This window comes from Leptodactylus fuscus, chromosome 1 (genome assembly GCF_031893055.1).
Source record: "Leptodactylus fuscus isolate aLepFus1 chromosome 1, aLepFus1.hap2, whole genome shotgun sequence".
In the NCBI taxonomy this organism is placed as follows: Eukaryota; Metazoa; Chordata; class Amphibia; order Anura; family Leptodactylidae; genus Leptodactylus; species Leptodactylus fuscus.
In genome coordinates this window covers 10,484,368-10,496,474 of record NC_134265.1, presented here as the reverse complement: position 1 = coordinate 10,496,474, position 12,107 = coordinate 10,484,368, and the positions used below count along the sequence as shown (strand labels likewise).

General features: G+C 43.4%; 1 protein-coding gene across 1 annotated transcript in view; it reads left to right on the top strand.

Moving 5' to 3' along the window:
* Nucleotides 1-3,776, top strand: part of LOC142195170 (uncharacterized) — a 215,400-nt gene extending 211,624 nt beyond the window's left edge. The window contains exon 11 of the mRNA XM_075264778.1: nt 3,236-3,776. Within this exon, the coding sequence (XP_075120879.1) occupies nt 3,236-3,588 (353 nt within the window). The 3' untranslated portion in view covers nt 3,589-3,776. The remainder of the gene's footprint in view (nt 1-3,235) is intronic.
* Nucleotides 3,777-12,107: the final 8,331 nt, after the last annotated feature.

Sequence of the window (12,107 nt, the reverse complement as noted above, 5' to 3'; positions counted from 1 at the left end):
AATAAGCCCTAACCCATCTTTCGGAGTAAAAAATAGTATAAGACCCTGTCTTATTTTCAGGGAGAAACATGGTAGATGGAGATATTCCCTATGATGTGTAGACGGGCTGTGAAGTCCTTGTGTCTTCCCCTCGTTGCTGACTTACAATATTTATTTCACAGCTTCAGAATAAAGAGCTGAACAATGTTATCGCTGTAACAATAAAGGAAGAGCCCTATGTGAGTGGTGATGAGGAGTGTGAGGAGGACATTCCTACAGGGACCCGCCCAGGTGAGGAGTCACCACTATATAAAGCACAGAAGGGTCACTGATTCTATTCAGACATTGTTTAGACTATTTGTTGTTCCCCGATTCAGGTAAAATACTAATAATACATGAATATAAATGTGATACCGCTATAGGGGGTAATAAATGTAGTATAGAATAGACCGTACAGCAGGAATATGGACTTGACATCTATGTGAACTAAGTAAATTTCTTCCTCACCGGCTGTCAGTCCTCGTGAAGGGAAAGAATTTACCAGAATTATATAGCAGATTATTTCAGGTGGCGGAAAAATAATCCTCCTGCTCGATCTTCAGGCAGATTCCACCTCAGAGCTCTATGGAAATAAATGGGAGGTGGAAAATCCCGCCTGGACAGTAAGGAATCTGATGGAGATTCGGGGGCTGATTTGGTAAAGCGGAAAACTTCTTCTGAATTCCTGAAGCAGCTTCTACAAATGTCACTGTGTAAATCTCACCTTAGACCCCAATCACACTATGGAATCCGGACTAGAAAATCTGGTCTGTACATCAGTCACATTTCCCAGCCTGAACTCTGTCCACACACCAGGACTTCCCGTATCTTAGTGATCTATGACGCTAGGAGTCCCTGCTTCCTGGTGACTCCACAGACCCTACTACATACTGTATGGGACAGCAGATCCGCCATGAGTTCAGGCTGGGAAATCCAGCAGATGTGGTTTGGATTCTATTGTGTGTATGCGGTGTAATACAGTAAGATTTATGGCATCCTACAGTATTATTCTGAATGACAATCCAAAGAAACTGTTGGGCACGTTATAAGGTATTATTGTTAATAATATTTTGGATTATCCAAAGAAACTGTGTTTCAGGTTATCAACAGACACATCTACTACTCACATTCAGATCACAATCTCCAAATTAGTTCAACTCAAGGTATAGGTCATAACAGAAAGTGAGAGCAAAGGTGTAAAGCAGTAAAGTGTAACATAAAGCACAGGTAGTGCTAAATAGTAACCCCGGAGTGCCAGCAGGTATACAGCTGATGTGTGACCATCCCTACACCGGACGCTACTTCCATAAGAAATTTAAACCCTCTCGGCGTGCGCACGCTGAAGACAGGAGGCTGCGCATGACGTAAGAGACACAGTCTGCACGCTCGAATACCACATATAGAGCCTGTGCACATAAACAGACATCGGAGCCTGGATAGGTAAGTATATCAGGTAAACATATCTCATAACATTGAACCACCAATGTAAACAATGATATGAGTAAAATTCCACGGTGGACCAGTGAACTATCAACTTCTACTAACAAAAATGCCCACTACCCACCAACAGGGCACGAGAGTACAAATATCATACCAAACCTCAGAAAAACTCATGTGAACAAACACAAACAGCAGATACAGCATGTGCAATTAAAAAGGTATTTAACAGGAAAAATAAAATACAGGCAAGGTTTACTCAGCACAATACAACAAACAATAAAAGAGCCCGTTAACAAATCTATACATGTAAATACCCAGCAAAGACATTATGAACTAGGTGTGTTAAATAAATTATGTGAAGCTCAGATGTTCATTAAGTCCTAGCGGTTTAACTGTCCTAAGAGGGAAAATCCACCTTGTCTCAGCCTGTGTAACCAGGGGATCCCAATCCCCTCTCCCCACTGGGGGTTTAATCAAGTCAATGCCCATTAATTTCAACCCAGAGGAGTCGCCATATTAAACCATCCGAATATGTTAAGCGATAGGAGTATCTCGACCATGGTGAATGTCTCCCAGGTGTTCCGCTACATGCCATTGAAATTAACGAATACGGCAAACCACAATCACAGGTTGCCTTGTACACAACACCCTTTGAACGACAGTTGATAAACGAACAAATGACGTATACAGTGCCCGTAACATTACTGGCAAAAGATTTCCCACACAAGATAGTGAAGCATGCAATACATACACTACAAAGGAAACAACCTGTGGTTCTGGATGGGAGCCAACAAGTGACAACTGAGGTTTCAACCTAATGACTATAATCAAACGGTCGCGGATATTTCTGCCGCAACAGTATGTTATTTATGGTGAGGGAAATAAATGGGAGGTAGAAAATCCCGCTTGGCCAGTAAGAAATCTGATGAGGTGAGGTGCAATGTCCTGTTCAATCTGTAGAATGTTCCAATGTTGGGAGATGATACATCTAACTTGATCAGCCACCCCATCAAAGGTGGCAACAAGTCGAATCTGACCCTTAGAAGGGACAGTGTGTTTGGGTACTAAAAGTTGAGTGTGATCACCATACAGAGGCAACCGATAAGCCTTCCTTAAAACAAAATCAGTGTAACCCCCTGGCCAAGAAGGGAGACCTCAGGTCCTCAGCCTGATGTTTAAATTCTGTGGTACAATTATGACATAACCTCAAGTATTGCCCCTTAGGGATATCTCTCTTCAGAGGCAACAGGAGGTCACTCTCCCACGTTAAGAGAGTTAGTGTCGGTGAGTTTGTGCGGACCTCCACATCAGCACAGTGAATACTAATGAAGTAGGCCGCGCTGCCGTCGTTTGCTGCCTGTGCCACTGACTTCACTTCTTCACCTTGATTGAAGCGTCTCAGGCAGCAGCAGCTCAGTGGGGAATATACTTATAAGGTTATGTTATTCAAAAATAGTAATATCAGTTTTCTTCTTGTCAGATGACTGTACCAGGAGCTCAGAGGGACATCTGATATCTACAGATTATAAAGCAGAGGATCATGGTATCACACAAGATCCATATGAAGAACATGTCATTACCTCAGATATACCCTCAGCTCTTCAGAAGAAAGATCTCTCTTCTAATTCATCACAGTCTGTTAAGCAAAATGAAAAATGCAGAAGGGATGTTATTCATCAGAGAACTCACACAGGAGAGAAGCCATATTCATGCCAAGAATGTGGGAAATGTTTTACTCGGAAATCACATCTTGTTACACATCAAATGATTCACACAGGAGAGAGACCATATTCATGCTCAGAATGTGGGAAATGTTTTAATCGTAAAACAAATCTTGTTGGCCATCGAAAGATTCACACAGGAGAGAAGCCATATTCATGCCCAGAATGTGAGAAATGTTTTACCTTTCAATCAAGTCTTGTTAAACATCAAAGAATTCACACAGGAGAGAAGCCATATTCATGTGCAGAATGTGGGAAATGTTTTATTCAGAAATCAAATCTTGCTGAACATAAAAGAATTCACACAGGAGAGAAGCCATATTCATGCTCAGAATGTGATAAATGTTTTGTTCAGAAATCAAATCTTCATAAACATCAAAAAATTCACGCAAAGGAGAAGCCATTTTAATGCCCAGAATGTGGGAATTGTTTTACTCGGAAATCACATCTTGTTGTACATAAAAAAGATTCACAAAGCGGAGAAGCTATATATGTATGGAAAATATTTTGATCAATTGTTATCTCCAACATCTCAGAACTCATTCCAGAATGTTTTACCCCCATTCACATCTTAAAACTTAAAGAGCTCAGCATGTACAGGGGCCATTTTATTTTTATTTCTTGTAAATTCATTCAATTGACAATTAAAACAAGAATACAATACATTTAGACTGGAATCATGCCTACATTTTTTTGGCATTTTTTGATGCAGTTTTTCAGTAAATCCTGAAGCGGTTTAGTGTCCTTTTCCCTTTATCCAGGCATAAAACTTTACAGTCCTTTATTTTTGACAAACCTGGGGTTACGTGAGGTAGTTTTGCAGCTTATCCTGTTTTAACATTTTACCTATAGTGCTTCAAAATACAATGTAACCTCACTAGACTAGACTAGAATATTATAAAGAGTGATCAGCTTAACAGCAATTACTTGCAAAGTCAATATTTGCCTAGAAAATGAACTTTATCCCCCAAAACACATTTCAACATCATTGCAGCCCTGCCTTAAAAGGACCAGCTAACATCGTTTCAGTGATTGCTCCATTAACACTGGTGGACAGGGCTGGAGCTCAATCTGTCATGATTAAGTAAGAATGACACCACTAGACACTTTAAAAGGAGGCTGGTGCTTGGCATCCTTGTTTCTCTTCTGGTAACCATGGTTATCTCTAAAGAAACACGTGCAGTCATCATTGCACTGCACAAAAATGGCCTAACAGGGAAGAGTATCGCAGCTAGAAAGATTGCACTTTAGTCAACAATCTATCGCATCATCAAGAACTTCAAGGAGAGAGGTTCCATTGTTGGCAAAAAGGCTCCAGGGCGCCCAAGAAAGACCAGCAAGCGCCAGGACCGTCTCTTAAAAGTGTTTCAGCTGCGGGATCGGGCTACCAGCAGTGCAGCGCTTGCTCAGGAATGGCAGCAGGCAGGTGTGAGTGCATCTGCACGCACTGTGAGGTGGAGACTCTTGGAGCAAGGCCTGGTCTCAAGGAGGGCAGCAAAGAAGCCACTTCTCTCCAGAAAAAACATCAGGGACGGACTGATATTCTGCAGAAGGTCCAGGGAGTGACTGCTGAGGACTGGGGTAAAGTCATTTTCTCTGATGAATCCCCTTTTCAATTGTTTGGGACATCTGGAAAACAGCTTATTCGGAGAAGATGAGGTGAGCGCTACCACCAGTCTTGTCTCATGCCAACTGTAAAGCATCCTGAAACCATTCATGTTTGGGGTTGCTTCTCAGCCAAGGGAATCGGCTCTCTCACAGTCTTGCCTAAAAACACAGCCATGAATAAAGAATGGTACCAGAATGTCCTCCAAGATCAACTTCTCCCAACCGTCCAAGAGCAGTTTGGCCATCAACAATGCCTTTTCCAGCATGATGGAGCACCTTGCCATAAAGCAAAGGTGATAACTAAATGGCTCAGGGAACAAAACATAGAGATTTTGGGTCCATGGCCTGGAAACTCCCCAGATCTTAATCACATTGAGATCTTGTGGTCAATCATCAAGAGACGGGTGGACAAACAAAAACCTACAAATTCTGACAAAATGCAAGCATTGATTGTGCAAGAATGGACTGCTATCAGTCAGGATTTGGTCCAGAAGTTGATTGAGAGCATGCCAGGGAGAATTGCAGAGGTCCTGAAGAAGAAGGGTCAACACTGCAAATATTGCAATGCTGCATTAACTCATTCTAACTGTCACTATAAGCTTTTGTTACTCAGAATATGATTGCAATTCTATTTCTGTATGTGATAAAAACATCTGACAAACACACAGAAAAACCAGAGGGCAGCAGATCATGTGAAAATATAATATTTGTGTCATTCTCAAAACTTTTGGCCATGACTGTAGATTTTCTAAAGTGGCTCCTATAACTATTGAACAAATTTTGACTTCAATAAGATGATACGTAGAGTGGATTGCATTCACAGTTACCCCACCGCCCTGTCTCTTCTACGTTGTGAGAGAGTAGAAAATAGAAGTTCCGGGCTACTATGTCATTTCCTTTTACTTATTTAAGCACTAGGTTCCGAAAGATGTCCTTTGAGATTCTAGTTGGAGACTTTGTACTTGGTTAAGCGATAGCCGTCTAACACATCCTTTGTGGCTCTTATACAAAAAGCTGTTCTTAGTTAGCCAATGGGCACCAGTGAGGTACTGTTGTGTATAACCGTTAGAAAGAGAATTTAGGAAAATCATGGAGAATTTGCCTAGGCAGTATTAAGCTGACCCCAAGAATAGAGAAACTCCAGTCATAGATAATGTGAGACCAAAAGAAGGCACTGATGCAGTGAAGGGGTGCTCTACTGGGCAAGAGAAGTCCTCCTATAGGCATGAAAACAACCATCTAGAAAGTGATAGGATGTGACAAAATGTGTGTCTGTATATTGAAAAGTGGAGTGACTTTTCTCCAAGAAAAGTGTTTCAACAATTCAGTAAATGGTTGAAGGCTTCAGATGAAGTTGAGCTTGGGGCATGTAAGGAACGTATGTTTAGATATATTTTTAAGAGATTCCCCAGACCTGTGTAGCGATTTTGAATTCACCTCATTAGAGATGAGCGAAGTTTTGGAAAATTTGATTCGGCCGCTTCTCCAGATTTCCCAAAAATATATGCTTCTTTCTGAATTGATTTGCTGTGAGTAACGTTAAAACCAGCTATTTGCCTTGCAGTAACACATGAGGAGTCTGCTGTGGTAGTCAAACAATACAGTGAGTGAGTATGATACGCACATGACAGGCTTCGCTTTTAGAACCGCTGCAGACCTAACTTATTTGGACACAGTAGCACAATATGGAGGCTGCAGCAGCCTTATGAGGCCATACAGTGCTTAAATTCGCTTGGAGAAAGCACGGATTCGATTTCTTGACTGAGACAATGGAGGAGTTCCTCCTCTGTGTGACTTAATTTGCCCAGGCAGACGGGGTGTAGAATAGCGTGCTGGAGCAGCACTGGGAGTTGTGCCTGTAGTGGAGGCTGAGGACACAGTGGAGGATGAGGCAGACATTGCAAGACCAATGGCGTGAGAACGAGGTAGAAGCTTCATCACCTGTCCAGTGTGGAGGTTACAGAAGCCTTATGAGGCCATACAGCGACCCAATAGCAGAGTGTGTAGATTTCAGCAGCTTTATAAGGTCATACAGTGACCCAGTGGCAGAGTGTGAAGGTTGCAGTAGTCTTATGAGGCCATACAGTGACCCAATGGCAGAGTGGAGATTGCAGCAGCATGAAGAGCCCATACAGTCACCCAATGGCAGAGTGTGGAGACTGCAGCAGACTTATGAGGCCATACAGTGCTTAAATTCTCTTGGAGAAAGCCCGGATTCAATTTCTTGACTGAGAGTTGTCCCTATAGTGGAGGCTGAGGCAGACATTGCAAGACCAATGGTGTGAGAATGAGGAGGCAGAATCTTTATCACCTGACCAGTGTAGAGGTTACAGAAGCCTTATAAGGTCATACAGTGACCCAGTGGCAGAGTAAGGAGGTGGCAGCAGCATGAGTAGGCCACAGAGTGGCAAGTTGATACAATATGGAGGCAGCAATAGACTTATGAGGCAATACAATGGCCCAGTGGCAGAGTGTGGCAGTTGCAGCAGCCTTATGAGACCATACAGTGGGCAGAGTGTGGAGGTTGCAGCAGCCTTATGAGGCCATACAGTGACCCAGTGGCAGAGTGTGGAGGTTGCAGCAGCCTTATGAGGCCATACAGCGACCCAGTAGCAGAGTGTGTAGATTTCAGCAGTCTTATAAGGTCATACAGAGACCCAATGGCAGAGTGGCGGTTACAGCAGCGTGACGAGCTCATACAGTCACCCAGTGGCAGAGTGCAGTGGTAGCAGCAGTGTGAGTAGGCCACAGAGTGACAAGTCAATACATTGTAGAGGTAGCAACAGCCTTAGGAAGCCATGCAGAGACCCAGTGGCGGAGTGGAGGTGGCAGCAGCATAAAGAGCCCATACAGTCACCCAGTGGCAGAGTGTGGAGGTTGCAGCAGCATGAGGAAACCATACAGTCACTCAGTGGCAGAGTGTGGAGGTGCAGCAGTGTTCATCCCATAGTCCTGGCGACTGACTGACAAAGTTGCATCCTCAAAGGGAACAAACAAATGGCAGGTTTCACGCATGAGCTGCCACTGGCTAATATTAAAGTGACACAGGGGAGTACATGTGTCCACTTGTATCAAGAAGAAACCGTTTATGATTTTTCTCTGTTCATATAGTCAATCCAACATATGGAGGGCTGAATTCCAATTTGTGGAAACATTACATATCAGCATATGTTGTGGAAGACTGTTCTGCCACTGCATCTCAAGGATGATGTGCTTGGCTGTGTATGAGTGGCTGAAGCGGATGCAAAGTTTTTTTTTTTACATTTTTAGGATGTCTTGCAGATGGCTGGAACACTTAAGGAAACACTTGACAACCAGATTAAACACGTGCACCATGCAGGGCACATGGCTCAGCCCTCCTTGATGCAGCACTGACACCATGTTTTTGCCATTGTCGGTCACCATGGTTCTGATTTTAAGTTTTCTTGGAGAAATCCAGAATTCAATTTCTTGATTGAGACCACAGAGGAGTTCCTCCCATGTTTGACTTCGTTCGCTCAGACAAACAAGATGTAGAAGAGTGTAATAGAACTGTGCCCTGCACATGTGGTATGCTGGAGGAGCACTGGGGGTTGTCCCTGCAATGGAGGCTGTGGACACAGTGGAGCATGAGGCAGGACCAATGGTGTGAGAAAGTGGAGGCTGAAGCTTCGTCACCTGTCCAAGTTGCTGGTGTGTCATATTAACCCAGTGGGCCGTAAATACACATTATTGGCCTTGACAGTAGTTACAGCTCCACACGTCGGCGCTACGGTGCAATTTGGCAGATACTGACAGGCTCAAGGACAGGCGCACCTTCTGTTCTACATATTTTTGCAGGGCTGGTACTGCCTTTTTCGCAAAGAAATGACAGCTTGGGACTTTCAACTTCAGCTCGGCACAAACCATCAGTTCTGTGAAAGGTGTAGAGTCTGCCAATTGGAAAGAGAGTGACTTCAGCATTAGCAACTTGGAACAGAAGCACGTTCAGCTTCTGCACTGATAGATGAGTGCACACATACTGTTACCTCTTAGATATAGATTCTCTGATCGATTGCTGAAGCAAAGACTGCCTAGGAGAGCAGGAGCATCATGACCAGAAGATGATGGGAAGGACACACAGCTTCCTTTGATTGAGGTGGTGGAGCCTTGACTGCCTGAAATGGGGTGTGTGCCACTGGGTGATGCAATGGTTCCTGTGGCAGGCTGGACCCCCACATTGTAGCCACAGCTCTCCCAAGCCACTTTATGGTGCCGCTGCATATGTTGACACAGGGTTGTGGTGCCAACATTGGCACTCAATCCACACTTCACCTTCTGCCCACAGATTGAACATATGGCCATGTTTACCTCCCTTGGCAGCTTAACAAAAAACTGCCACACCACCGAGTAGGTGATTTTACCCTCTACACTCCGCACTAACTGACTGCCTCCGCCAACCCCTGCACCACTGCTTTCTGGGTAGATAGGTTGCTGCAAAGCGGGTGTTCTACCACAGGCCCTTTTGGCTCCCGACCTCCCACTGCTGCCACCCTGCTGCCTCCACCGCTGCCTTATGTTTATGCTGCCGCCCTCTCTTCCCGATCATGATAAAGATGATTTGTCTCTCAATTGCTTCATCGTCATACACTAATGTCTGCAGGCTACAAATATCCTCCTCCTGTCAAGCAGGAGCTTGAATGCTCGAAACACCAGCTGCCACCCCACTCTGCTCATCGCTACTTGCCCACCTACTGGATGAAGCGGCGGGTGTCTGCTCTAGATCTTGGCTGGGTACTAGCTTCTGACTGTCCTGTAGTAGGTCTTCCTCACTGAATAGTGGATCTGAGCCCACAGCATAAAGTATTTCCCTAGCTGAAGGAACAGGGCCTGCTCCCGGGCTATGCCAACTAAGGGTTGTGTTTGACGAACACACTGACTCCTGGCTGGGGTTGTCTGATGTGACTTGGGATGAAGTGGATGACTGAGTCAATCAGTCTACAACCATTGGGTTGATTGTCAAGAGACGACCACTACTTGACACTGGGAGCTCAGGCCTCTGTGAGTGTCCCCTGCTGCCAAGGCCCCTTACTCTGCCATGACCTGTGCCTGAGCCAGAAACATTTAGGCCTGTGGCCCTCCCTCCTGCATGGCCTGTTGCTACATTACTGTTAATTAATACAGGAAATTTTTACAGGGCTGAAAGGCATGTAATTTTTGACTTTGAAGAGAATGGCAAATAAGCCCCTCATTTCTTTCACCAATAATGAACACCTTTGGCAGTACTGTACTGCAAAATGGTCTGTAATTTTAGACTTGGAACAGAACAGCTAATGTGCCCCTTGTCTGCTTCCCCACTAATAAACACCTTTAAATAAGTGTTAGAATAGCCACTAACTGCAGAGATTGATGGCTAAGAATTCTTGATTTATGTCACAACTGTATTGAGGAATGGCCTGTAAATGTATACTCTGTACACAATGGATAATTTTCCCCTTATTTGTTTCCCCGCTATTAAACACCTTTAAAATAAGAGTTAGAATAACTGGTAACTGCGAGTCAGAACAGGTGAGTGCAGGTAAGCATGGATGATAATTCACTGTTTTTTGCTGTAATGCACTGTAAAAGGCTTGCTGTATTCCAACTTGAACACACAGGTATGAGTAATGAGCACCAGTATACTCTGATAACAATAGTTAATAAGCCCCTAATTTCTTTCCCCACTATTCAATGCCTTTAAAAAGGCATGAGAACCGCTGAATGTTGGTATTAGTGGATGATTATTCACTGTTTTTGGCTGTAAAAGGCTTGGTGTGTTCCACCTTGAAAACACAGGTATGAGTAATGAGCAGCAGTATAGTAGCAGTGAGGGCTGCAATGTTTATTAAGTTTCTTTCTGTTAATGACCACCCCAAATTCTTCTTTGATTTGCTCCCTATACTTTTCCTTTACTAGCAATCCTCTTTCCCTGAAATTCTGTTTTCTATCACTGTCCCGCGCTCCTGCTGATGTCTGTCCCTGCAGTAAGAGTGATGTGAAATGACTGCACCTAAAATGGGCGTGGTTTTTATTAAGCTGTGACATCACCAGGGTGGCTGGCTGCTGATTAGCTGCTCAATTGGCATTATGGGTGATCCTGCATTCTCAGAGTTTCCCCTTGATCTAACATGCATCAGCCATTTTATTAAAAAATGTGATTTGATGCATTGAAGCGTGAGAAAATCCGGATTCTTGGCAATTCGAAGATTTCCTGAAATTCAGATCAAATTGCACTTCTGCAGAATCGATTCGCTCATCCTTACTCCTCAACTTAAAGTTCACAATACAGTAAACAATGGAAGGTCTAAACTAGAGTCTTAGCTACACATTTATAAAAGAAAATCTGTTGTTTCAGTGCTGACTGTGAATTAGAAGTAAGGCACATATCTGTTTTCTAATGTCTTTTTTTGTTTATAATGCACATATAAAGGAATTTATGTATGTGACTGAATGAATGCTATAATTTGCAAGAAAGTGTGTGATAAGTTCATGTATATGGTCTAGAAATCTTGTATCTGTTTAGGATTTGAGTAGATGCCTTACCAGTTTAGAAGATATTGCGTGGTAGATCGATTGGGAGATCAAGTTTCCTCAATATGGAGTAACTTTGACTCCATATTTTATTCTCCGGCTTTTATTTGTTTGAAGATGAACCTATTGCTAACCCTATTTTTGAGTTCTTTGTAGATGGCTCTCAGATTGGTAAATTTGGCAAATTATACACTGGATATGCTGTAAAACAAATAAATCTATTAACCTCACATGTTTCAGCTCAAGAAGCTGAACTTAAATCACTTGCTGATGTGTGCAAAATGGCTGTGGGAAAGATGGCTAATGTATATAATTAGAGATGAGCGAGTGCTATTTGAAATTCCCGTTTCAAATAGCACGCACCCATAGGAATGAATGGACACAGGCATGCAGGGGGTTAAGCGGCTGGTCGCCGACAAAGTCTGCGTGCCGGTCGCTTCCATTCATTCCTATGGGTGCAAGCTATTTGAAACGGCCGTTTTGAATAGTACTCGCTCATCTCTATATATAATGACTTCAGCTATGCTTTTGGCATATACACACAACTATGGCTGATCTGGAGAGCAAGAGATTTCCTAATATCTAATGGTAAGTCTTCCAGGCTATTCAGGAACTGATGGAGACCCTGCTGCTACCCAAACAATGAGTATAGTTAAAGTCAATGCACACCCCAAGGCTGATACAAAAAACAGAGATAACTCAAGGGGAGATTCTGCCACCAAACTAGCTGTAGTGAACATCCCTCAACACAGGTGGACACCATACCGGACCAAAATTCTCAGCCCTATTTTC